Source organism: Martes martes (assembly GCF_963455335.1).
Source record: "Martes martes genome assembly, chromosome: 5".
NCBI classification, from domain to species: domain Eukaryota; kingdom Metazoa; phylum Chordata; class Mammalia; order Carnivora; family Mustelidae; genus Martes; species Martes martes.
This window is the reverse complement of record NC_137892.1, coordinates 93,848,171-93,874,903: the sequence shown is the minus strand read 5'-3', so window position 1 is coordinate 93,874,903 and position 26,733 is coordinate 93,848,171. Positions and strand designations below refer to the sequence as shown.

Here is a 26,733-nt window from a genome sequence, read left to right as displayed (position 1 = left end):
AGTTAAGTCATCTGCGCATTCTGCCTGTGTCCCATGCATCTGCATCCTAAGCCTTCCATACTTGGACCTGGGATGTTTCTTATGGCAGGTAGAGGTAGGTACACATGCCTTCTCAAGCTGTGGAGAAGAGCACCGGGGGTGGGTAGTGTTGGACATGAACGGACATCATGATCCTGCTTCTTGTGGCCCCTGAAAAATCACATCCTAGGACCACGTCACACTCTCTCAGGTCCTCAGTGCATTGCACTGGGCACAGAAGAGGCCCTTTGCACAGACGCAGCTGCAAGAGCATTGAGCCGCCAAGAACAGGGGGTTTGGATCTGGCCCTACAGCGTAGCCAGGAGCTGGGCTGGACATTTCACTTTTTTAATCCTTCTCAGTCCATCTGCTGCAATGAGGAAATTGAGGATCCCAGGGTTGTATAGCCAAGACCTGAAGCTCTTCAGGCCAACATTCCCAAGGGTGGGAAGGCCCAGAGTCTTGGTGCATAGCCCTTGAAGTGGAGTGGGGGAGGGTATCTTTGTTCTGAGCCTGGAGCCCCGCTCCCCACTAACCGCAGAAGCAATCATGGCTTTGGGGGCAGTCCTGAGCAGCGGTAGTTAACCCGTCCCTTGGGGGTAGTGGGGGCATCTTCTTGCATTTGGAAAAAAACTCCTTGAGCTGGCCTACCCTAGGACTCTCTTTTTTGTGTGTGTAGGGTGGGGGTTGGGACCTGATGCCTCCCATCCCCGTCCCCCAACTTAGTGTCCTCCTTTGGCCCCATGGGAGAGGGGTAAAGATGGAAAGAGGTGCCTCTGGGAGTGCAGTAAGGACTGGGATGAAAGCTGAGAATTAGGTGGGCATGGGGGATGCGGTTTTGAAGTTCTTAGCGCCCTCTTGTATCAGCCCTGCTCAGTGGGTAGATGGATGTGCTCAGGGGCACTGGGATGCAGGAGGCAGAATGTGCTGTAGGACTCTGGGAGCCTCTGGGACCGCCTCTCTTCTCCTCAACCCTCACTACCCTCTTGCCCTCCTACCCCCATCTTAGAGCCACTGGGGCTCCCCAGTTACTATAGTTGCATTAGTAAAACAATAGCCACTTTTATGTTCCTTCCCTGTACCTAGGAGGCAGGAATTCTCTGCCCTTTTTGGAGATGAGGAACCTGTCTCAGAATTCAACCTGCCCCTGCCCACTGTGGCTTTTCAGGTTGGAGAAGAGTGGGTAGTTCTGGGGAGCTGCTGGGGATGGCTGGTTCCTCCAACTCTGCCTGCCCTGCTTTCTCCATGCACCAGGTGGAGGTGGGGCCGTTTCTCAAGGTAGCGATCCCAAGGGCAGGGCTGCCATCTGTACCCTGGATAGGCCAGGGGCTGGGAGGAAACAGGTGTCAGTGAAGGCTGAGGGGAAAGAATGATTTGCATGGGGCTAAAAATTCCCCTCCCTCTTGGGTTTTCCAGCGCAGAGCCTTTGAACCTTTCTCCACCTAAAAATAGAATCACATCTTTGTAGGGGTGCTGATGCCCAGCCCTGCTGGGGACTGGTTTTGTGCAGCCCTGGGTTTGAGCCCCGGGGCCTCTGCAGGCAGCTCTGAGGCCTGACTGAAGACACCCGCCCTCAAGTCCTGGTCTCCAGGAGGGCTGAGGAAGCCCTCCCTGCCTTGAACTGTCGCCAAGGACAAGTTTTTCCTCCCACAGCAGGCTGGAGTGCAGCCTGTGAGGCTTCTCTCGTCCCCTAAGTGAGGAGGCTGAACCATAGCCGGCATAAATTCCAAGTGATCGTGGGGCCAAGAGGAAACCATCAATGAAAGCTTCCAAATTATTTGGCTCACGAGAAGGTGGAGATGAAAAGCAAGGATTTGGCGGCAGATAATGTTTGCACTAAATCTCCTCGCTGGGCTGTTCCCCTCTCTTTCTGTGAGGGGGTTGAAGAGGAGGCCCTTTACAGTCTGTAGGGCCTAAGGGCAGAGAGCTTTGGTCACCTTGGTGGAAGGGGATTTGTGAGTCCCATCTATCCAGTCCCCTGCGGTAATATATCTGTGGGGTGGCTCTCAGGCTGGTCATACAGTGTGTTCCCAGTCTGACCCAAGATCCCAGCCAGAATGCTTGTAAATTGATGTGCATGATGCAGTCCCGTCCCTGGTGCGGAGCCCATGGTTCCCTTTGTCTCTTCATTTCTCAGTGTGGACAGTGATGGCATGGGGGATTGGATAACCAAGAGTTCTTAGCTTAGCAGCAGCACCAGCACATAGTGAAGCCAAAAGCCACAGTAAGGGCTGGGCTTGGGTCTACGCCAGACCAGCGGCTGCCCCTGTGATGACCTGCCAGGGGCCGCCCTTCTCAGTGCCCCTGAAGGTATAAATCTAGGGGTTCCCTCTATACCAGAGTAAGGTGCTGCAGGGCCAGAAAAAAGTGCTCTGACCAGGAGTCAGGACCCTGGACAGGGCCGAGGCCTGGAGGCCCAGCTTCCCTTCTGGCCTTTAACCAGTCAGTGGCCTCCCTCAGCCAGAGTGAAAGAAGGGGTGGGGGAATACAGGCCTCAGTCCTGGAGCTGAAGGGACAGGCCCAGGGGTTCTTGGGAGAATGGGTTTTCGGTGAAATGTACCAAGTCTGAAGTCGGCTGCAGGATCCCCTTTGGCAGTAGAGGAAAAAGGTATAGTTGACCCCAAGGACACAGGCTGCTCCCTTCCTTTGCTCTGCCTGCCTACAGGATACCAACAAAGCTGAGATGTGTCCCTTAGGGCTTAAATCAGCAGGCTAGCCCTGAAGGAAGGGAAGGGCTTAGCCTGTCCTGGGAAGGGGGTACTAGTATATAAACCATGCTATGGCCTTGGGTTTCTGGCCTGGCTTGTCTGACCAAATCGCATAACCGTTATTGGTGCTTACCACTTCGTGGGTCCTATCTCTCTGAATCTGATGGAATCATGAAGGCTGTTCTTTTAAATGCTAATACCAGGCCCCATCCTACCTCACCCCCAGAAGTTCTGACTTAAATGGTCTGGAGTGGGGGCCCCAGGTCCCTGTACTTTTTTCGAAGCCCTTTTGTTGGAAACCAGGTTTGAGAACTACTGCCACAGACCTTTCTCCTTAATTTGCTAAGATGGGAGTTCCTGGCTTGATCCTCCCTGCAAGGACCCTGAGGTCGAAGGAGAGAGGGGAGGCCTTCCAGCCTGGTTCAGTGACCTAAGCAAAGGCAGGGAATGTGGGTGAGTGGGGTCCACCAGCTCCCCCCCCAACAGTGGCCAAGGGACTGACAGTTTTCTGCCAAACCATCGGCCTGGCCAGGGTATGAAGGACAGTTCAGGAGGAGACCTGAGGCTGGCCCCGTGGGTTGGAAGCTGCTGTTTGAGGCTGTGTCTTTCTCAGGCCTGGTGCAGAGAGGCAGACGGAAGGGCAGGCCGAGCGGTGGGGGTTTCCCCTGGGCAGGGTTTTCAGGAAGTCTGAGTCCCCAGAAATCAGCCAATGGGCAGGGACACGGGTCTTCAAGACCCAAGAGCTACTGATAGTGATTAAGCTCAGCAAGCATGTGAGGGCACCTGACAGGCCCAGCTGGATGCCAGTGGGGAGAGGAAGGGGGAGACGCAGAAAACACAGGCCCTGTCCCCAGGGAGCTGGTCCTTTGGTAGCAGGATGCAGGTGCTACACAGGAAAGCGTCCGTTAGGAGAGGTGCGGCCAGCTTTGCCACTGAGGAGCTCTGACTGTTCTCCCTGAGCCTCCAGGTCATCATCTGTAGAGCCCTGCCATGGCCTCTCTGTTCAGTAGAAGTGACTGTCCTTCCCTGAGGCTTGTGGAGCCCAAAGGTGGGGGAAGTGAGTGGAGGTGCAAACTGGCCTCCCTGGGATCGAAGTCTTGATGGTCCCAGAATGGGGTGGGATAGGAGTTGGGATGCATCTCTCCTTTTCCTTTGTAGGCCTTGGTGACAAGTTGGTAAACCCCTAGATGAGAGAATAGGGCTTTCTGCAGTTTCCACAGGGGCCCTTTACCATACTCAGATTCTCGCCCTTGGGGACAGGGCCTCAGAGAAAAAGGTCCTTGAGATCCTTGTGATCCTTGTGAATGCGCAGTCTCTGTCACCACTGGGGTATCCCCCAGACTCAGGGTCCATGAAAGTTCCTATCTAAGTTCCCCCCTAGAAAAGGCAGCAAGGATGCAGCTTATTGGCTTGACCTGTTGCTTTTAAAAAATGGGATCCTTCTACCCTAGGTACCGGCATGGGTGGCCAGAAGGTATTGGGGTGCAAAACCACAGGGTAAAGAAGATGCCTTCCTAGAGGAGTACAGGTGCTATCCAGATGTTTGAAATAACATTTTGTATTAAAACAGTGATGGCATATGTTATAGTAAAAGGCAAAATGCCGACAAACTTTAAAGATACAATACGAGAAATCCAGAAAGGTTTTATGCTTGCCCTGTGGTTTCAAGCCATGTTTCTAGTCAACAGTTCCTCTGCCGCCCTGTGGGGCAGGCAGACAGGCGGTGAGGGGGAGCCCTTCCACTGGGCCAAGTGCCTGCTTTCTTAGACTCCTGCTGCCTTCCTCTGGGGTGGGGGGCAGAATCCACTTCCAGTATAGTTAGAACCAGCACTGCTCTCGCCAGCTGAAAAGTCCTCCCGGCCTCTGGGGCTTGTCTTGCAAAAGAAATGTGTGTAATAAATTCTTTTAAAGAGCAGGAAGTGCTGTTATCCTTGTGAAAGAGAAAGAGGGTGTGTGTTTGAGAGACGGAGAAGTCTGACCAAATTAGCCTAGCGGTAGCTTGAATGGGGCTGGGCAGAGGGTGGCTGTGTTCAGAGTCCTTCTCTGGTGTTTTATGACTAATTTAAAGTAAGTTTGCTCTTGGCTGAGATACTCTTTTTTTTTTTTTTTTCTTTCTAAGATATATTTATTTATTTGAGAGGGCCAGCAGCGGTGGGTGGAGGGGAGAGGAGAGGAAGAGAGAATCCTAAGCAGGCTCAGTGCTGAGCAGAACCCAATAGAGGGCTTGATCTCATAACCCTGAGATCATGACCTGAGGTGAAACCAGTAGTTGGAAGCTTAGCTGACTGTGCCACCCAGGCACCCCTGGCTGAGATACTCTTTATCAGATTCCAGCCCAGGAGGTTTTTTTGGTTTGGTTTGGTTTTTAAAATATTATTTATTTATTTTAGAGAGAGCGCACGTGCGCATGTGCATGAGTAGGGGAGGGACAAAGGGAGAGGAAGAAGCAGGCTCCCCACTGGGCAGGGAGTCTGACTTAGACCTCAGTCCCAGGACCCTGGGATCATGACCTGAGAAGAAGGCAGACGCTTAACGACTGAGCCACCCACACGCCCCTCCCCCCAGGAGAGACTTCTTAAAAGAAGAAATACCTGGCTGGCTCCCAGGCAATAATATTGCAGCGGTTAAAATATAGTGCAGACCTCAAATGGTGGTTTGCTTCAAGTCTCAGTTTCTCTATCTGTAAGATGGAGGTAATATGAATTAGTTGGCGTTATATGTAGAGATACATGTATATTATATATACTTAAAACATTTAGCATGGCACCTGATTTAATAGGACAATTACTTTTCAAAATTAGCTGGGTTTTTTTTGTTTTTTGTTTTTTTTTTGCTGGGTTTTTTTTTTTAAGATTTTATTTATTTATTTGAGAGAAAGAGAGATCACAAGTAGGCAGAGAGGCAGGCAGAGAGAGAGGGGGAAGTAGGCTCCCCACTGAGCAGAGAGCCCAGGACTGTGAGATCATGACCTGAGCCGAAGGCAAAGACTTAACCCACTGAGGCACCCAGGTGCCCCTTAGCTGTTGTTTCTAATGAGATGAAGTGCTCAGAAAAAAGCAACTGGAATTTAAAATGAGGTATTCAGTAGTAATTTCATTTGGCTCTTTCAGGACAGACCCCCAAACATCCTTTGGAGGATTTGGGGGAAGGTGCCACTCCTAGCTTTTGTTGGGACTCCTAGTGTGGACAGTGGTCAAGGAGAAGCCGTCTTGGCTAAACCTATTTTCATTGACTTTGGGACAGTGACCAAGACCAGTTCCTAAAGTCACCTGGAATAATCTTTGGGGCCAGTCCCCTGCATACCAGGCAGGACAGGAAGTTTCAGAATTTAGTTCCCACTTCAGACAAATCCTGGGGTTCATTCATTCATTTGCTGCACAGCATATCTTGAACAACTGCTGCATGGTAGGAATGGTGCCACAGACAGGTCCAGTGATAATCAGGACACGCAGCCTCTGCTTCTCTCAGCTGAATTACTGGAGGAGATGGACATCCAACAAATAATTACACAAATAATCCTACTTTGTAATTATGATAAGTGGCGGAGCCATTCCTTATATAACTGAACTTCCTCTTGGTGTCTCTCGATCTGAAATACACCCTGATACAATAATTCACCCTTGAGAAAAGGAAGCAGAGACCAAGGTCCCAGGATGAGATGTTCAAATAACATCCACTAATCTTGTGATCATGTACAAGAACTCTGTGCACGGCCCAGGGAAAGTTGCCTGTGGTTGTTATCTTTGCTTTTAGAGGTCATGTCAGCCTCCACTTTTAGTTTCTGGCAGAGCCTGTTCTGGGTTCTTCCTGGGGAAATAGGTGTGGAAAACCAGACTGTTCGTGATTGTCGTCTTCAGTCTCAGGAAGAGGAACTGGAGGTCAGGGCCATGCGTGTATCCCTGCGTCTGGGCAAAGCAGGGTCGAGCGCTCCCTCCGGAGCTGCCCTGGCTCCCCAGCACTCAGATTGGTTATTACCTTTGAGTTTTAGACCTTTAGACATTCTTCATACTGTTTGAAGAAGCTACAATTAACATCTCCCAAGCAGCCCAGCAGAACGTGGTTGCTAGGCAGCAGACCTTTAAAGACAATTTGTCATTTTCTGCCATAAGAGAGAAAAAATAGTAAACATTCACGTTCTTGGAAAATTACTTGTTTTCCACCTTCCAACTTTCTGGCCCTGGCAAGGCTTCCAGTTGTCAGTGTCTGTTTTATTCTTTATTTAGTTTTCATAAATAATTCAGAGGCATTTGGGGAGAATAATTGAGCCTTTTTCAAGCTTAACCTCTGGCTATTTGGAACAAAAAGGATGTTTGGGTGGCAGTTGGGTTGCCATATTTGTGGACAGGTTGTGTATAAATATACAGAGGCTCCTTTGGAAGGTGCAGAGGACCCAACTGCCCAGCTGTACATAACCTCGGGCAGCTACCCAAGAACATGGCTGCCGGTCCGTGGAAAGCTCTTGAGCCATTCAGCCTTTGTTTAGCACCTCCCAGGGGCTAGGCCCCATGTACACTGTTGGGCTCCAGCCTGTGGCCCGGCCAGACCTCACTGAGCTCACCAACTTCTTGTGGGGGCTACATGGTAAGAAACCAGGCGATTCCAGTACAGGTGCTGTGGGAGGTCAGAGGAAGCCCAGAACCCAGCCTGGGATCGGGGAAGGTTTCCCAGAGCACATGTGGATGAGACCGAGTCCTCCAAGATAAAATAGGCCGGCACCACTTTGGCAAGAGAGAAGAGCATCCCAGCAGGGTGCTCCTCTGTGCCAAGGGGAAAAAGTGCTCCACAGACTATGTGTATCTGTTTGGCCACAGGGGCTTTTTGGCCCTGCAGCTCAGCCTGAGGGAAGACAGTGGAAAGCCACCCCAGGGCAGGGTGTGGAATTTGCAAAAGTCACCATCTGATTTGCATTTTTCAGCCTTTTGGGGAAGCTGATTTGGCTTCTTAAGGGCACTGAGCATTGAGCACTTGGCCAAAGCGGGCAGGGGGGTTTTGGGGGAATGCTGCCTGGCTCCAGAGTTTGTGGCCAGGGATCCTTTGCCACTTCTACCATATAGGACCTGGTATAGGTTATTTAACTAATCTCAGGTTAGAGTCCCAGAATAGGCATGATGGATGGCAGCATTGGCCTCACAGAGGTGATGTAGGGACTACTATTAAATTAATTCCAGGATATCCCTTACACTGCTACCATATCCCACAGTGCTCTTTATCCATTGGCTGCTGCCATTATGACAGTGCTCCCCTTCCTGCACTTCCATCAGTCCTCTGCCCAAAAGGGCCACCTGTGTCCAGTATGCCACCTGATTCCTGAGTGATCAGGATGAAACATGCACCTCTCTTGGGCTAGACTCTTTCTCTCTCTCTCTCTTTCCCTCTCCCTCCCTCCCTCCTTCCCTCTTTCCCTCTGTCTTCCTCACCTCCTCTCTTTCCTTCCCTCCCTCCCTGCCTCTCCCCCTCTCTCCTTCCCTCTCCTTCCTGAATCTCTCTGATCCAGTTGAGCCTAGGATCCCTTCTGTCCTGCTGAGTTCTCAACTTCATGCCTGTTCCTAGCTCAGGGCCACCTGTCCCCTGCTTGGCATTCTCGTCTTTTAAACTGCTTGGCATTCTGGTCTTTAAGACTCCAGCTTGGGTAGGGCACTGGTCCTTGGGCTTCGAGCCCTGCAGACCAGAGGCTGAGAATTGCTCTAGTTAGGTCCCCTTGCTTGGGGACTTCAGCTCTACGTATATCCTTGAGGTACCTTACGTTGTTGATGGGATTTCAAAAAGCACCGTGGAGGAGCCAGCTGAGGGCCTCAGACCCCCTCGGGTAATTTACCAGAGAGACCCTTTCATTTATTCATTTCCTTACTCAGCCACTATTTTCTGAGCACCTACTATGTGGCACTCATGATGCCAAGCACTGAGGACGGAACAGACAGCAGGATTGCTGTAATGGAGGTGGGGGGAGGTGGCAAAAAATGAATAAATAACAACAGGAGAACACCAGTTAATTGTTGGGGTGTAAGTGCTGGGAAGCAAGGTAGGTTGACAGAGTGAAAGTGGCTCTGTGGGACACTGGGCACTCCCTGAGTCAGGGTGATCAGGAAAGGAATCCTAAAGAAGATGGTGCTTATATGACAGCCAGGATGAGGGAAATACAATAGCTTTTAGACTTACCCGTGAGTCTCTGGAGGAGCGCTTAGTGACAGTAGTGAAGGGTTGACTTGTGGGCCCAGATGATGAGCTGTCCCAGGTGGGAGGCTCCCTGTGGCATCAGAGCGACAGGGTTTTGGCCTGGACCCCACTTGGTTTACCAGGATCAGAGAACTTGAAGGCTGTGATGAGTCCCCTGTGGGTTCAGTTCACCCCACCATGCCCCATCCTGGCTCCAGAAGGAAATAACCCAGCCCCAGTCCTGCCGGGCTCGGCAGAGGCGTCAGCTAGGGAAGGCCCAAGCCACGAGACGGGGACTTGCGAAGAACAGCACGGAAGCACCCACTGCCCGAGTTTGTGTTCTTGTATCAGCCGTCTTCACTGCTTGCTAATAAGATATGCAAATTATCAGGGCTGTGAGATCTTCACCGCATTTCATCTTCTGCTTAATTAGTATTTAATCGTAATCTCATTTTAATTTTTTCACACTGGCACCCTAATTAAATGTTAGGGTGTTAGTCTTAACAATTAAATTATATTGGCAAATAGAGTCTTCAGGAAACTTGACCTTTTCCAAGCTGGGGCCCTCTCTAGCCAGATGCAAATGTTAATTAGATTTCTGCAAGATGCTGCCTTGAGTCCCCTTGGTGCGCCCATTTCGGTTGTTTTCTCCTTGTCGTGGCCCTCGATTCAAATGAGGCAGACACCCACAACCAGTGAGTTGGGCCCCTGGCGGGCAGAGGTTAGCACGGAACGGCTTGGTCATGAGCCTCTGGAAGGCCAGTGAAGCTGGTTTTTCTGGGGACGGGGAGATTTGTTGAAGTTTGGTCTGAGGCCTGCAGTGCTCTTGGAAGTGGTTTCTTAACTAGTCCTTCTCGTTCGGTGATCTGGAGCCGTCACCGAGACCTGAGGAAGCCCTTTGTGGAGGCCACAGTGAGGTCAGGCAGTGGGGAGAGAGGGACATTGGTGGCAGCTGGGCTGGGCTTACAGATTGTTCTGGGGTAGGAAGGCGGAGGGGGTGGTTGGGGACAGATAATACTGGGAAGAGCAACTTCCCCTTGAACGAGCCGTTGTCCGGAAGAACACTGAGCAGGAGGGTGCAGACATTCATGGCCTGGCTCTGAGATCTGGATGGGCTTGACAGAAAAAATGCAGCCCTATCCACCTCTGACTCTCACACACAGAGCATGGCCCTGTGTTGCCCCGGCTGAGCAGGGAACATGCTGTCCTTGTTCCTAAGGGACACTGGAGACCCTGACCCATCTGTAAGCTCTGCCGGGAGCTGGCCTCTCCCTAAGCTGTCGACATAAGGTCCTGGCCTTTCCCTTGCCTGGCGTTGGTGCCCTGCACTCCTTCGAACCTCCCCTCAAGCCTCTGTTGGCAATAGGAACATAATTCTAAACCTTCTATAGAAAGGCCCCCAGCAGGCAGTCCCTTAATGGCAGTAATGCCTTCACAGAAGCCTTTGACTGTCTGGTTTTGCCCTTAAGTTTTTCCCCTTCCCTCTGAGGTCCACTGCCAGCCGTCATTCAGACTCTGTCCTTTAACACATCAGAACACAGGTGAATTCAGTTCGACATTTACCAGACATCTCCTGTGTGCAGAGCTCTGGGCTGAGTTCAGAGAAGATGTGTCATTGTCACGATTGCCTTCGTGTTGGCTTCTTACTCTGAAGTAAGCGGGCAGAAAGCCCACCTGACTTGCCTTTGCCTCTTCCTGCCCTGGCTGCGGAGCAGACCCCCCTGAGGCACTCTTTCCTCCCCTCCTCCTGACAGGTCTTCCGGACAGACTTGATCACAGCCATGAAGATCCCAGACTCCTGCCAGCTCAGCCCGGATGACTACTACATCCTAGCGGACCCATGGCGACAGGAATGGGAGAAGGGTGTGCAGGTGCCCGCTGGGGCAGAGGCCATTCCAGAGCCCGTGGTGAGGTAAGCCAGACAGCCCAGGCCAGGGGGCCCTAGACAGAGGAGGCTGGGGCAAAGGACCTTTGTGGCCTGTCTCTAGTCTGTCTTAGATGCTTTGGTCCCATCAACCACTGAAAAATTCCAGAAATACTGGAATATTGAGGCAAGGGCCTGGGCTTGGGCTCAGCTCCGGAGCCAGATGGCTTGGGTTCAAATTGCCATTTCCATTCACTGTGACCTTGGGCCAGAAATGTAATCTCCCTGGGCCTCAGTTTCCTTGTCTGTGAAATGGGAGCGGTAACAATACCACTTACTTTGTATGGTGGTCGGGATGACAGGACAGTGACGCATGGGAGACACTTGGCCCAGGGCCTGGCACATACCAGTGCTGGGTAGAAACTGGCCATGGATTAACTTGATGTCAATCCAAGTTGAGTCCCATGAGCGGATCTCATCAGGGAAGTTTCCAGGCGTCTAAATAGTCTCTCAGACAGGGCTAAGCTGTGCTATTGACTTCTTAAACCTTTTTAAGGAGTTGCGAGTGGGAGGGAGTTGAATGCTGGCACCCAGCAGATGCTCAGGAAGCTCTGGCTATGACCATCCTCAGGAGGATTCCCCAACAGTGCTGGGTCAGGGCTGGGTCAGTGGGTATCCTCTCTAGGCTTTGTAGATTCTGGTCTTGTGGGTCAGAGAGACCCCTGGTGTGTCTTGGCCGTGGCCCTTGCCTCCGGTGACAGAGGCCAGACAAGTGCTGCTTTCTGCATCCTGGAAAACCTCCTAAATCTTGTCTCTGGGCCAAGGACCTGATGCCCTGGCCTCCCCAGCCCACCAGCACACTGGAGGCCCGGTGGCGCTCACTTAGGCTCATTTGACCAGGTCTGAGGCAAAGGGTGCAGCCTTCATCGCCCTTGACATTGGTACCATTGCTTGCTGGCAGCCACACCTAGAGTGGCTCACAGACCCCCAGTGCCCAGCTGGTGCCAGGTCTGTGCTGGGCACAGGATTACAGGGACAAATCAGACTCTGAACCCTGCCTAGGTGCATTGTGAGGACTGGGTGCTGGGCAGAGCTCATGCTATGGCTCCTGAGGTCTGAGTGCCTGCCAGCGCTTGGCGTCAGGCTCTCTGAGAATCAGGGGAGCTCTAGGCTTCTCTAGAAGGGAGAACATGTGGAGTTGCAGAGGGAGTGGATTCTCCACATCCCCTACCTAGGGCCAGAAACAGGGTTTAAGCTCCTAGCCAGTTTCACACCTTCATTTCACCAGACTAAGGAACTGTTATTAACCTATTCGAACCAGTTTCCTCCTCTATAAAATGGGGCTAATAACAGTAGCTGCCTAATGGTGTGATGGGGACTACAGGAGAATACACATGGCAGGGACCTAGGGCAGCAAAGGGGCGGGGTAGGCCAGCAGCTGGGGAGAGAGGTGCCTCCTGATGAGGCTTGGCCCAGCTGTCTGTCCTCCCTCCTTGATGTCAGTGTCAGGTGGTTCCAGAAACATCCAGTGGCCTGGGTAATTAATTGCAAATGCTTCCACACCAGTAGCGTGGCTTCTGCCTGCTAGCTCAGTGCCTTATCTGTTGACATCAAGAACAGAGCACGTGTTCAGGCAGCTCTGGCTCAACGAGGTGCATTCCCTGGGTATGCACGGCCCCTCTAAGCTGACAGGAGCCAGGCGTCCCTGGCCTGTCCGTGCTCTCTGAAGAGGACAGACTGGAAGCAGGGCAGGCTGTTCTCGAGGAGAAGGCTCCCCTGTCTCCCTCCAGCCCAGTCCCTCCGTCTTCCTAGGCACCTCCCACTGCAAGGCCCTTATCTGGAAGCCACTGCAGCTGCCAGCACAGGCAGAATTGTTACAGCCGCTCTTCTTGAGAATCTGCTGGGCTGAGCCTATTACGTTCATCTTCTCAGTTAATTATCATACCAGCCCTAAAAGTACATCTTACTGCCCTGATTTGATAGATGAGGAAGCTGGGAAATTCTGGGGAATTCCCTGCGTGACCGCCAGGGCCTAGGGGGCAGGGCCAGGAAATTACAAGCCCCGGTTGTCACTGTGAGGCCCAGAGAGAGCCCGTGCCCCAATCACACTGGCATGCTGGCTCTGGCTGCCTTCCCCCGCTGCTATCCTGGCGCGTTCCGTCTCCCCCTTTTCATCCAGTCTTTCCTGGCCCTGGGGCAGGTCAGCCTACTTCATGGTCTGAAATTTCTCTGGGTAATGAGAACCTGTGTCACCCCCTCATGGCGAACTGAGTGATGGCCTCTGCTGCTCCCTCTCTGGCCAGAAGACTCAACCCAGGGCAAAACCAGCCTCTGGTGTAGGTGTCATCTTTTTGGAGTAGACACTCTCCTCCAGGTCCCAGTCCAGCCATCCACTTCCTGCAGCTGACCTCTGCCCTGCCGGCTACAGCTGAGACGGCGTCCTTAGCCTAGGGTCAGATCAGCCCACGCCTGGGAAGAGACCTTCTGCCAGAGCCAAAGAGGCGTCACGGAGGAAGCTGAGGGCCCCAGGAAGCACAGAAAATGCCTTCTCTGATGTGAGCCCCTGAACCCTAGATTCTTTGAGAAAGAAAGGAACGTGATCTTGGCTCCAAGGGGTCTGGCCAGGTGGCAGCTGAGTGACCACACAGGTGTAGCATGAGGCCAGTAGGTCGTGGGGCAAAGCTTAGATCCAAAACCTGACTGAGCCTGCTGTGGGGGCACAAACAAAGCAGAGTCAAGACAAAAGTAATCTATGTTTTTGAAAGAATATATTAATTCCAATAAGACCCTCAGGGGACTTTGTAGGACTGAGAGTATCAGTACTGCATCCATTTGGAATGACCTGTTTTTCAGGAGGATTGGGGAAGTCACACCATTAGAGGTTACCTGAGGCTTCCTTCCTCTGTCGCACGTGGGACAGGGTGGAGCCAAGCACTTTTCCTTGCTCCTTGAACCCTTCAACCTCCTCCAACCCTCCCCTCCTGGTCTGCAGGCCGTTTTTTGCCTCCCTTTCTCCCCCATCCTTCCTGCCCCTCTGGCTGACACGTGAGGGCGTGCCTGGAGCCCAGGAGTCCTCCCCACAGCTCAGCCACGTCTCTGTGCCACCCTGCCTTCCCCTCCCCAGTCTGCACTGAGTCCCAGCCCCTGGCAGCCCTGCCTTCGACCCCAGGAGGCCTCTCGGGCAAGTGAGGGGCCTCTCAGCCCTGGCAGGGCTGGCCAGATGGAAACCAGGCTCCGCAGTGATAACCATGGCAACCGGTGGGGGGTGGGAAGAGCTGGCATTTTGAACTGGCATCGGGAACTCAGGGGCAGCACACAGCTGAGCCAAGAGGGGAAACTGGGCCCTCCCAAGGCAAAAGCCCTCCTATTCCGTTTCAGAAAGAGGAAAGTGATATCCAGAGGACTTAAAATACGCACTCAAGCACCTGTAGGGCTTGCTGTGTGCCAGGCACTGTTCTCAGAGCTTTACACATATCCGTCCATTTAACCCCTGCCAGCCATAGAAGGTAAGTACTGTTACTGCTAGGTTATTTTTTTGGATGAGGTCACTGGGCCCAGAGAAGTTAAGCAGCTTGCCCAGATTTGCACACTGAGTGATAGGTTAGGGGGTGCTTGGCAGGTTCAGTCGGTAGAGCACGTGACTCTTACCTTCAGGTCGCAAGGTCGAGCCCCACATTGGGGCTAGGGTTTGCTTAAAAGAAAATAGCAGATCAGGACTTTGAGTCCACATTCTGCAGCTAGGACCTTTCCCAGCTGCCTCAGGGAGAGGCGTGGCCCAAGGGAGGGCCACGCTGGAGTGTGGTCCTGGGAATGTAGTAGGCATATTTTTCTTTCCAGGGAAGGAGGCCTCCATCTTGCACTGAGGGTGGGGGCACCACTGTGAGAGACTGACGGCTCAGGTTACATCGTATCTGGGGAGGGAGACCTTTTCTGTGGAGAGGGCCATCCTGCACTGCAATACTTTACCCCCCAGGTAAAGCCCCTTCTCGCTCCAGAGTGAGGCCTAGCCTCACGTCCCCTTGTGGAGATGTGGGGACAATCCTTGGCCTCCCAACTAGCCTTGAGGGGTATATGCTAAAGGACCTGAAGCCTTACTGACTCTACCCCACTTCTCCCAAAGTGCCTGGCACAGAGCATTGCCCAGGAGAGCACATGGACTGCCTGTTGGGTAGCCCCAGGCAGGGCAGATCTAGGTCATGGAGCTTTAGCTGAGCCCAGATGCCCTCATGAGAGGACCAGGAGAGGGATGCTATGGGCAGGATGGATGTTTACGGGATGTGCAGGACAGTGGGTCAGCACCCACTCCCAATCCACATTCTGCCCTTTGGTCTCCTCTCCTGCTTACCCATAGTCCTTGGAGTCTCTGCAGGTGGGCAGGCAGGACAAGGTAGTATTAGGAGGTGACCTCAAAGTCTCACACTTCACTTGCCCACCAGCTCCTCAGCTGGGCTGGCCAACTCACTGGAGGTCCCCAGACCCAGTGAGGGTGGCAGGCTGAGGGTCCCTCCCCTCATGTTACCCTCTCTTGATTTCCTAGGATCCTCCCGCCGCTGGAAGGCCCCCCTACCCAGGTGTCCCCTAGCTGCTCTGAACTTGGCGAGGGCTCCCAGCCTGATTGGCCTGGGGGCAGCCGCTATGACCTGGACGAGATTGATGCCTACTGGCTGGAGCTCATCAACTCGGAGCTCAAGGAGATGGGTAGGTGACCTGCCAGGCTGAGAGCGGGATTGGGGCAGGCCAGGCAGAGTTTTGTTCAAATGGCAGCATTCTAACCCTCAGAAGGGCAGTGCCCACGACGAGGCTTTGGCACTGCATGGATATGAGAGAAAGTCCCTACCACATTACTGATTGGAGAGAACTTGTTTGGGGTCTCTGTGCCTCATGTGCTGTAGCTGTCAGGTGGGGACAATAATGGCCTATCGTTTGCAGAGTTCTTGAGGATATGATTGGTAAGCCTGTACGCAGAGATTAAGTGAGCACATAAGTGAGGCTAGGATGACAGATGGGGTGTGGGGTCAGTTAGTAGGGGCCTCCTGGCTGGAGCCCACCAACATGTCCTAGGATGCCCCCCACATACATGCAGCTCAGGCAATGGATTGCCCATGCATGCAGCTGCATCCCAGAGATCCTTCCATGTTGTCCACATGTACACATACGTGTGGTCACAAGTAAGCTGTCTAAAGTCAGAAGAGCAGGACCAGCCCCCGGGGGTGTGTGATATTGACTGGTCCAGCCCATCCCGTTTCCAGATGATGGCGCTGAGGCCCATGACAGTGGATGCATTTTCCCAGGTCATACAGCGGACAAGTGGAGCCCCCTCCATACACCTGTCCTGACAACCCAGGCTCTTAACACCGTCCCCTGCTGTCCTCACAGAGAGGCCAGAGCTGGATGAGCTGACGCTGGAGCGTGTGCTAGAGGAGCTGGAGACCCTGTGCCACCAGAATATGGTACGGGCCATCGAGACTCAGGAGGGGCTGGGCATCGAGTATGATGAGGACGTTGTCTGTGACGTGTGCCGCTCTCCCGAGGGCGAAGATGGCAACGAGATGGTCTTCTGTGACAAATGCAACGTCTGCGTGCACCAGGTGGGCAGCCCCTCTGCCCCGCCCCCATCCTCACCTGCTGCCGGCAGCTGGTCATCCTGGTCCTTGATGGAGGAACGCCATAGCCCCATGGCTGCAGGCCCCCAGAAAGCAGGACGAGGGAGGAGGAAGGGAATGGAGTGAGTGCCCCAGGGCTCAGCACTGTCCCCAGACTTGAGGAAATGCCCACTAGGTGGTCTTTACATCCTTTTCCTGGGGGCCTCGCTCCAACTCTCTGCACTGAACTCCCTGACCCCCTGCTCCTCCTCCCCTCCGAGGAAGAGGCTGCACAGTGCTGTGATAGAAAGCAAAGCCTGGAGCTAGGCTGCCTGATTGCAAATTGTGGCCTTGCCCTTTACAATCTCTGTGACCTTGGGTAATATCTTAATCTCTCTGGGCCTCTACTTCCTCAACTCTAAATAAAAATAAGTGGTTGGGAGGATTCAGTTACTTCCTAGGAGTTCTTTGCTTAGAACAGTATAGTACAGGCTATAAGTATTTACCACTGCTGATCTTAGAAACCAGGTGTGTTGCCAGACATGCTCTCCCTCTTCATCTTGAGCCCAAACCTCCCAGGTTTTAGGCATCTCTGGGCCTTACTTACAGAAGACTTGACTAGAACCTAGTGGACCCACTCTAGCCCTGACTTGAGCATACACACAACTCCTTAGCCATTGCTGCTGGAAGAGCTCCTGGGGAGCTCAGAGGCAGTGGACCCCTCATTCATTCATGTACCTTATACATAGTAGCTCATAGGTCCATAAGCCCTAGGCATGACTAGAAGGAGCCCCCTTCACAAATCTCTGAACAGAGAAGAATGCTCAGTGACTTGTCCTCAGGCAGCATACAAACCCAAATTTGTGTCCAACTTCAAGGAGTTCATGGACGCTTCTGAAGTCCAACACTCTCTAGGAACCTCTGACCAAGATGACTTTCCTCCCAACAGAGGGCAGAGCTGAGCCCTTCTGCGGAGGACTTGAGTCTTGGCCTTAGAATCCGTCCAGAGGCCTCCTTGCCAGAGCCTGCTAGCAGTGGGGTTCTGTAGCTCCTCACATAGGCTGGCCGGGGGCTGTTTGCAGCTGACTCCTGACCAGATATAGATGGTGACCACCCTGCTCTCTCCCCAGGCATGCTACGGGATCCTCAAGGTGCCCACGGGCAGCTGGCTGTGCCGGACATGTGCCCTGGGTGTCCAGCCAAAGTGCCTGCTCTGCCCCAAGCGAGGAGGAGCCTTGAAGCCCACCAGAAGTGGGACCAAGTGGGTGCACGTCAGCTGCGCGCTGTGGATTCCTGAGGTGGGCAGATCGGGGCAGGGGGGCGGCCCTGGGGAAGTGGAGCATAGAATTCAGGGAGCAGAGCACTGAGAAAGAAGCAGGCTTCTGTAAAAAGGGGTGTCTCACGTGGCACCTGAGAAGAACTGGGGCAGCAACCCGTAGAGAGCTTTGCCTGTGGACTTGGGTAGAGCTCAGGTGGTGGTTTCCATGGGTAGGTGGGATTGCAGGCCTGGGGGATCCAGAGGGTAGGTCTAAGAGCCGAGGAGAAGTCAGGCAGCAGAGCAGAGGGGAAAGTGTGTTGTGGGTCCCTCGAAATCCAGGCAGTGGTTCCAACCAACATCAGGCTCCTTGCTTAAAACAAAAATAAGCCAGCTGACCTAAAAGGAGATCAGGCAGTCAGGTAGAGAGCTAATTAGAAGTGGATGGTGGGGGGCACCTGGGTGGCTCAGTGGGTTAAAGCCTCTGCCCTCGGCTCAGGTCATGATCCCAGTGTCCTGGGATCGAGCCCCGCATCGGGCTCTCTGCTCAGCGGGGAGCCTGCTTCCTCCTCTCTCTGCCTGCCTCTCTGCCTACTTGTGATCTCTGTCAAATAAATAAAAAAATTAAAAAAAAAAAAAAAAAGAAGTGGATGGTGGGCCTACTACCGTGGCTGTGGCTTGGATGAGGGAGTTGGCCTGGGTCTGAGTCTAGGTGGTGGGGGACCATGGGTGACAGGCCAGGCCCACTGTGACTTAGTGAGTCATCAGAGCACTGAGCTCCTGGAAGGTCATCCTGTTTTATTTGAAATAGGAAATGCTGACATTCACCAGAGTTTCTGCCCCAGCCCTGCTGTGTGCCCCAACTCGGAATATGGCCCCCCTCCATTGCTGCCTGTGCCTGCAAGCAAGCCAGGTGGCCCTTTCAGCAGGGCCCCTCCCCTTCTTGGGCTTCAGTCTGAAGGCTCTTACAGGGACCCCCCCCCCCCCCCGTAGGCTTCTGTGGTGATCGTGGTTGTGTTGACAGTGGTATCTTGCTCCCAGAGCAGCTCTTCAAAGCTGGGACTACCTCTGAGTGTGCCCTGGGCTGGGCACTACAGAGACAGAACTAGCAAGAGCTCTTCCTCACCATGGGGCCCTGTGGTTCAGGACCTCTGGACAGGAGTCCTTCTGCCATCTTAGGCATGGACAGTGGGGAGGCAGATGGACTTGCTGGGGCTGAGGGGTGGGCTGAGCCCAGGAAAGTTAGATAGTGGTTGTTGGCTTGTCCCCGTAGGAGGGACGGGCAGGGCTAAACAAAGGCACATCCCCAGTGCCTAGGCAAGCCCTGGAGGAGAAGCGATGCTGCCTTGAGGCTTTTAGTTGCTGCCTAGAAATGTTAACTACATAAACACATGTTCTAGTAAGAACTCCAAAGGTGCTAGTACGGAAGGGGTGACATACAGAAGACACGGGGATGCTGTATATACTCATCTGTGTGTGTGTCTGCATGCACACACACACACACACACGTGCACACACGCACGCGCGGACACACACACACACACACACTCACACTCTGCAACCTCCCTGCCTCAAGGCCCACACCGCCACAGGCACATACACCCACTCAGTTACACGGACTGATGTGCACTCTCATACATAGTCACAAACAACTTAAGACTAGTTACAGGTGAGCAAACACTAGTTTACTTACTTCCTGGTCAGCTTGGGATTCGGGCTTTCGCACTGCCCTGTGTGCCCACTGCCTGGTTTATGGCAGATAGCTCCCTTCTGGGGGATTGCTAGAGGCGAGTTGGGGAGGAGAGGCCTGATGCAGCTCCCTGTCTCCTGCCCAGGTCAGCATTGGGTGCCCAGAGAAGATGGAGCCCATCACCAAGATCTCGCATATCCCCGCCAGTCGCTGGGCTCTGTCCTGCAACCTTTGCAAGGAGTGCACGGGCACCTGCATCCAGGTATGAGGTCCTTCACCCCGTGGCTGCCCAGGGACTTCTGACATCAAACGTAACACATGGGAGGGGCAGGAAACACTCCTCCTCCAGCTGAGCTAACAGGCTCTCCCCACGCAGGGACAGGCTATGGCAGTCTGTCCATAGCAGTGGGTCCCAAATTCTGGCATGCATCAGTATTATCTGGGGGGCTTGTTAAGACAGAATTGCTAGGCCTGTCCCCCGGGGTCCTGATTCAGTAGATCTAGAATGGGCTGAGAATTTGCTTTTCCAGCAAGTTCCCAGATGATGTGCTGCTGCTGGTTTTGGGGTTGGAAAATGGGGGTTCATTTTTTGTCCTCATTTTCCTAGCAACAGTTGTCATTGCAGACATTATATGTACTTCAACCCATTTTTAAGACTTTCAAAATGACTTGTGCATGCAACATAAAGGTTCATTAATAGTTGGGTGGGGTATTGCTGAAACGTTTATGAGAGGCCCACAGCCATCTTCCAAGGCTAGGGGAGAGTAGCAGACCCTGAGTTGGCCCCAACTGCCTGGGCAAGAGAAGGAAGGGGTCCACTTCTAGCCCCTCTTCCCAGAAGACAAAGGAGTCGCACAACTCGCCATCTTAGTTCATGCTGTGGAAGGGAGGCAGTGACTGACCATCACCAGCCTTTTTCTTCTAATGCCTCTTGTTCCAAAGTCGTTTTACGCACACAGTCATGCAGCTTATCCTCAAGGGTTGTCAAATCACCTGACTGTTCATTTCCCCAGAATATGTAGGGTGCTGAACCCCATTTCAGGCTCCCCTAGAACTCCCCCTTCCCATTTACCAGAGCTCCTTCCATATCCACAGGATATTGGGCGTCTGTGCCACTTTAGGTCGGATCTCACCAGGAGCCTGGATTCTCAGGAACCTCTTCCCTCCTCTCAGGGCTCCCCTTGTGCCTGACACATCCCCTCCTCTCCCTCCAGTGTTCCATGCCTTCCTGCGTCACAGCGTTCCACGTCACATGCGCCTTTGACCATGGTCTGGAAATGCGGACTATCTTAGCAGACAACGATGAGGTCAAATTCAAGTCGTTCTGCCAGGAGCACAGTGACGGGGGCCCCCGGGGGGAGCCCGCTTCCGACCCCGCGGAGCCCAGCCCGGCTGGCGAGGACCTGGAGAAGGTGACCGTGCGCAAGCAGCGGCTGCAGCAACTGGAGGAAGACTTCTACGAGCTGGTGGAGCCTGCCGAGGTGGCTGAGCGGCTGGAGCTGGCTGAGGCGCTGGTGGACTTCATCTACCAGTACTGGAAGCTGAAGAGGAAAGCCAACGCCAACCAGCCGCTACTGACCCCCAAGACCGACGAGGTGGACAACCTGGCCCAGCAGGAGCAGGATGTCCTGTACCGCCGCCTCAAGCTCTTCACACACCTGCGGCAGGACTTGGAGAGGGTGAGTGGCCCCGGCTCCGCCCCACCGGCCGGCCTGCCTACCCAGGGGATGTCCTGGGAGCCTTTCCACCCTGTGCACGCTGCCTTGCAGCAGCCACGGCTCTCCAGGACTCAGACGGTGCGCTCTGGCCGAGGGGCTGAGGGCCTCTGGTTCTCTAACAGGGCGGGGCTGTCTGCTGCGGGGCAGAAGAGGGGAGCATCTAGCCCTTGGGTCTCTGAGCCCCTCTTGTCCCTACCTTTTTATAGGCCTGAAGGGTTGGGGGCCCTGCCAGGGTCCTGCAGCTAGAGGGCATCAGAGCTGGGCCACAGCCCAGGCTTCCAGCTTCTGCTGGCTTCTGTCCCCATTTGTGGCCTCTGTGAGCCATGCCTATTCCCAGCACATGAGCTTCTGCTTGGAATCTGAGGCCAGGGAGGAACTGGGAGTCATAGCCGTTTGGATCAACCCGACAAACACGTGCTGGGCCAGGGCAGGGAAGACAGGTGTTAATGTGGGGTGTAGGGGCCTACAGGTGGGCCAAGACATAGTGGCCTGTGTGGAGAGAAGGGAGCTCAGTGGGTGGGTCATGATGTGTGTGGAAACTGCAGAATATTTTAAGCAGGGACTGTTCCTCTCTGGCTGCAACTTCCAAACGCTCACCCTGATGAAGGAATTGTGGGGCCTACAGCAGATGGGTGGCCCAAACCCCCCAGCTGTGTGCTGGGAGACAGGGGGTCTGGGCATGGTGAAGGTGGTAGTCCTGGGAGCTGAGTCACATGAGGAGACACATGGCTTCCGGGTGAGCTGTGGTGGTTGAAGGGTAGTGAGAGTTGCTTTCCTGGAGCAGTGGAGGTCCCCCAAAGCTTCCATTCCCTCCTACTCCCCCAGAAAAGAGGTGAGGAATTTCCATCTTCTTTGGGGAAGCCCTCGAACTCGACTCTTCTTTCCCACTGTGTTACCTCCAGTGCTACCACCAGGTTGGAGGCAACCCAAGGATGAAACAGGATGGTCTCTGAACCATCCTGGTGCTGTTCCAGCCCCTTGTCTTTGGGACATTCAGTCCGAGGGTTCCAGAGCATGTGAGATCATGTCATAGTGTATTCCGTGTGTGGCACAGAGACACATGCCTGCCCTTGCCCCAGGCCTTGTTAGGAGACAGCCCTGCGTGGACAAGTTCAGGGGGCTTTGTGTGACCTGAGGCAGCTGCCTATCTTAGGTCCATCTCTGTTGGCAAGTCTATAAAATGGGTAGAACAACTTGGCACGTGTTCTGCTCTATTGGGGAGAATGTGAGGTGGAGATGCTGAAACTGGGCCCGGTTTGCCTGATCTCCATCAGCCTCATCCTCTCCCCGGAGCGCCAGTCAAGGGTAAACAACCCTGCTGGCCTGGGAGGGGGCTTACTGCCTGGCAGCTGGCCTGGCAAAAGAGGCAGGTGGAGAGTGGGGACAGCAGATGTCCCTGGCTCCAGCCAGGTCAGAGGGCAAGGCCATCTACGTTGTAGCCGCCACTTCCTGGGCAGCCCAGTGTCCTGTCTCATGTGGCAGTGGCATCAAGTATATGAGGACATGGAGTACTTTCAGAGACCAGAGCTGCCTCCAGAGTTGTCCTCGGGCCACCCCTGAGTCTGCACCCTCCAGGGCTCCAGCGCTCCAGCGCTCACACCTTGCTTTTACTCCTGCTGTTTCCCAGATGACCCCTCAGGTCTGACCTCCCTAGGGTCTGTGCTGGTCAGTCCACAGTCTGGCTCCGACTGGGCAGTGTAGAAGCCAGGAGGCAGGTGACTTATTTAATCATCATCCTGGAAAAAGAGACAAAGTAATTTCTGCTGGCCCTAATGAGCAGATGAGAAAGCTAGGGGTCTGGAAGGGTCTGGAAGATGAATTACCGGGAGCCTAAGAGGAATGTGTGTTTTCTAGGGTGTGACTTGAATTTGGACCTGAATGGGGGGGGGGGGAGGTTTTTTGTAAGGAGAGCTGTTGCCTTAATCTCCTGTTCTCTACACCTCCTGAGCAAAAGCATCATTTATCAGTCCCCCCAACCTCTGGACCTCACTGTCAGCTGGTACAGCTGTGGCCAGGAGCCAAGGTCAAGGGCTAGGATGCCAGAAGGTTCCCAGGCAACCAGAGCTGCCATGCAGACACCTTTGGGAAAGGGACAGAGCCCTCCAAAGTCAGGTGTGAATCCGCCCACTCGTCCTCCAGGAAGAGGGGGCAGGGCTGACTTTTCAGGGCTTGGGAGGGCCCCATCAAAATGCTTGTCCAGCAGCCCCCAAGCTAAACTGGGGGGCACCAGCTGAGAACACAGTGAGGGAGTGCACAGCCCTGGCCGAGACTGCCAGACTGACCCCTCCGGATCTAGCCTTGGGGCCTTTCACAGCCACACGTTGGTAGCTTGTGTGAGTGAGCAGGCCTGAGAGCTCTGCCACGGGGGACACTTTCTGCGGAGACCCATGACTGTTGGTGGCCTGGCCATGGCCCAGTCAGTGCCAGCGGCCAAAAGGAGCCAGCCTCTGACTGGGAACCAGGCCAGCTTGGGGGCTAGATGCATCAGGGAGGCAGGGTCGGGGTTGAGACGGAAGCCTTGGGCAGCCTGGGTTTGCGTCCGGTTCCGGCATTTCCCAGCTGTGTGTCTTCTGAGTTTCAGTTTCCTTTCTGTAAAATGGGAATAAGGAGCCAACTGACCTTGGCGTCACAGCGAAAGTAGAAGCACAGTGACCTCTGCTGTCCACCATGTTTATTGTTGCTGTCTGGCTCTTAGAAGAGTGGGCTGCTTGGAGAGGGGCCCCGTGGAGGACAGAGCACACAGGCCTGGTGCAAGGACCTGGGGAGGAATCACAGAGCATCTTCCCTGATCGCTGTGTCCCCCAAGGCCAGGCAGGGGTTTTGCTAAGAGAAGCAGAAGCCAGGGCCACGCTGCCGCCAGTAGCCTGAAGTCCCATTTTATGGTCAGCTTGGAAGATGTGTGTTCCTAAAATCTCAGCCGCAGGCCGTGGCCCCAGCAGGCTGCTCAGGAAGGCACGGCTGCTGCCGGCTCCTGGAGTTATTCACAGCTGACACAAAAATTGCAGCGCTGATGAGCAGCCTGTCAACGCCGCCTGGTGTCCCCTAGCAACTGTGCCAGCAGCTTGGGCTACATGGGGCTCCATGCCTGTGGCTCTGGGTCTTGTTACCAAGAGTTCGCTTAAGAACATGACTTGGCTTGGGAAAGAGGGGACAGCTCTCAGATACACACCCCCCTCCCTGAGGAAAGACCTGTGGGATCTCCCCAAGGCCACACTTCTGATACTCTCCCACACTCGCCACCCACCCACTTCCTTGTCAGGTCAGTCATATCCCATCTCCTCTGTCCTCAGTACCCAGACTTGTTCTTGTTGGCCTCCCACCAAAGCCTGCCTTGTGCCCCAGAACTATAGCCCCTCAACCCTTCTATCGCCCATCTCTAGCACATTGCCAACCCACTCATTTCCTCACTCCACTGAAACCTGGTCACCCCCTCACCCCGCTGCCCCATCAGTAACCCTGCAATCTCAAATCCCCCTACTTGCCCATAGCCTCCTGTCTCCCTGCTCCGTTCTGCACCCCCCCTTGCTGTCCCCCGTTTTCTTTAGCCCCACCCCACTTGGCTTGCTGCCCGTGCCCTTGCCACTGTGTGAAGGCCACATACCTGGCAAAGGCCCACCTATTAGCAATCCCATTGTGCTGAGCAGCAGGTAAGCCTCACCGAGGTTCATGTCAGCCAGCCTTGTTCTGTGATGTTCTTGGCTCCCCAGCCCAGACACTCCCTGTCTGCACCCCTATTTCATCTTACTCCGGGCTCCCCCTTCTCAGCCCTCAACCTCACTTCCTGTGCCTCAGACAAGAGGCAGCCCTCCAACTTCTGGCCCGTGGAGTCCTCTGTCGGTTCGCTCCCCTTTCTCCTTACCCTCCCTTCCCCTAGTGTGCACCCTGAAGCACAGGAGTCGTCCTTTTCTTTAGGCCCACTCAATCTCCAGGATTTGAGTCTGTTTCACCTTCTCCCATCTCTGAAAACACATCCTCCCTCCCCATTGTCCCTCTAGTCCTGGGACCCGCTACTACCCCCATCCTCATCCTCCCTTTCCTGTCCTCCCTCACTGCTCTTAATTCCTTGCTTCCCACTCTGGCCAGGCTCCTGCCACCACCATATTCCAGAACTATTCACCAAGGCCACCAATAGCTTCCATCTTCCTACCTCCTGTAGCCACTACACCATCCTCATCCTCCAGCATTCTCAGCCATGGTAGCCACTGTCAGACATACCTTTGGTCTTAAAATATGTTTCTTTTGGATACTCAGACCACATCTTCCCTTAATACCCTTGTTCACCTGCTTCCTGTGAACACTCCTTGGCCCCAGGGATCATCAGTTCACCACACCTGGGGGGACTTGTCAGTGCTCTGCTCCATGGCTCTGCTCCCCCTCAGGAGGCTGGTCCAGCCCACACCTCCCTTCTGGGCTCCAGCATCTCATGCCCAACACACCCAGGTCCAAGCCTGCTCCCCCCACTACCTCCCTAGTCTCCACAGATGCCTCAGCACTAGTCTAGTCTAGCTCAATATAACTGGCCAGGAGCCTCCCCTGCCCCTTCCCTCTCCTCACCCGTATTCAGGTTCACTCTGTAAAATTTGCCGATACTGCAACAATTTCATCAAAATAGAAAGGCTGTTTTTATTTTATTTTTTTTAAAGATTTTATTTATTTATTTGACAGACAGAGATCACAAGTAGGCAGAGAGGCAGGCAGAGAGAGAGGAGGGGAAGTAGGCTCCTTTCTGAGCAGAGAGCCCCATGTGGGGCTCGATCCCAGGACTCTGGGATCATGACCTGAGCCGAAGGCAGAGGCTTTAACACACTGAGCCACCCAGGTGCCCCTAGAAAGGCTGTTTTTATGACCAGTCCCTAGTTTGGGGGGACTTTGCTACTTGATTGATACTTTTCATTCTGATTTTTTTTTAATTTTATTTATTTATTTGACAGAGACCACAAGTGGGCAGAGAGGCAGGTGGGGTGGGGAAGAAGCAGGCTCCCCGCTGAGCAGAGAGCCCGATGTAGGGCTCCATCCCAGGACCCTGAGATCATGACCTGAGCCAAAGGCAGAGGCTTTAACCCACTGAGCCACCCAGGCACCCCTCTGATTTTTTTTTGTTTAATTATTTATTTGACAGAGAGAGATTACAAGTAGTCAGAGAGGCAGGCAGAGAGAGGAGGAAGCAGGCTCCCCACTGAGCAGAGAGCCCGACACGGGGCTCGATCCCAGGACCCTGAGACCATGACCCGAGCCGAAGGCAGAGGCTTTAACCCACTGAGCCACCCAGGCGCCCCGTCCCCTCTGATTTTTTAAAAAGATTTTATTTATTTATTTGGAGGGCGAGAATAGCTGGGGGTGGGGAGAGGGAGAGGGAGAAGCAGGCTCCCTACTGATCAAGGAGGTCCATGTGGGGCTCAATCCCAGGACCCTGAGATGATGACCTGATCTAACGGCAGATACTTAACCCGACTGAGCCACCTAAGCGCCCCTCACTCCCCTTGCTTCTAAGAGAACTTTTTATGTTTATAATCAGAAAAAAAAAAATAATGACAGTGTAAGGAACTTGATAGGTTGGATGAGCTTCTACGGTATCAATATTTGGTCCCCAAAAGCCATCACAGAAGAGGAATGCTCCATTCAGTAAAATTAAGTATGGAACCAACAAATGGTCTTTTTTTTTTTTTTTGAACTAAGAGTCTAGAGAGAAATTAGAGAATTAGTTGGTGATTCCAGGGCGAGGGGGCAGCAGGGAGTCCCATCCTG

The 26,733-nt window shown here is 53.7% G+C and overlaps 1 protein-coding gene across 5 annotated transcripts in view; it reads left to right on the top strand.

The window, feature by feature from the left end:
* JADE2 (jade family PHD finger 2) overlaps nucleotides 1-26,733 on the top strand; it is a 51,856-nt gene that overhangs the window by 13,269 nt on the left and 11,854 nt on the right. For all 5 annotated transcript variants that reach the window (XM_080803447.1, XM_080803449.1, XM_080803446.1 and 2 more), the window contains 6 exons: nucleotides 10,634-10,791; nucleotides 15,281-15,441; nucleotides 16,120-16,331; nucleotides 17,456-17,623; nucleotides 19,416-19,532; nucleotides 20,485-20,949. In XM_080803447.1, coding sequence (XP_080659573.1) covers nucleotides 10,634-10,791; nucleotides 15,281-15,441; nucleotides 16,120-16,331; nucleotides 17,456-17,623; nucleotides 19,416-19,532; nucleotides 20,485-20,949 — 1,281 coding nt within the window. The remainder of the gene's footprint in view (nucleotides 1-10,633; nucleotides 10,792-15,280; nucleotides 15,442-16,119; nucleotides 16,332-17,455; nucleotides 17,624-19,415; nucleotides 19,533-20,484; nucleotides 20,950-26,733) is intronic.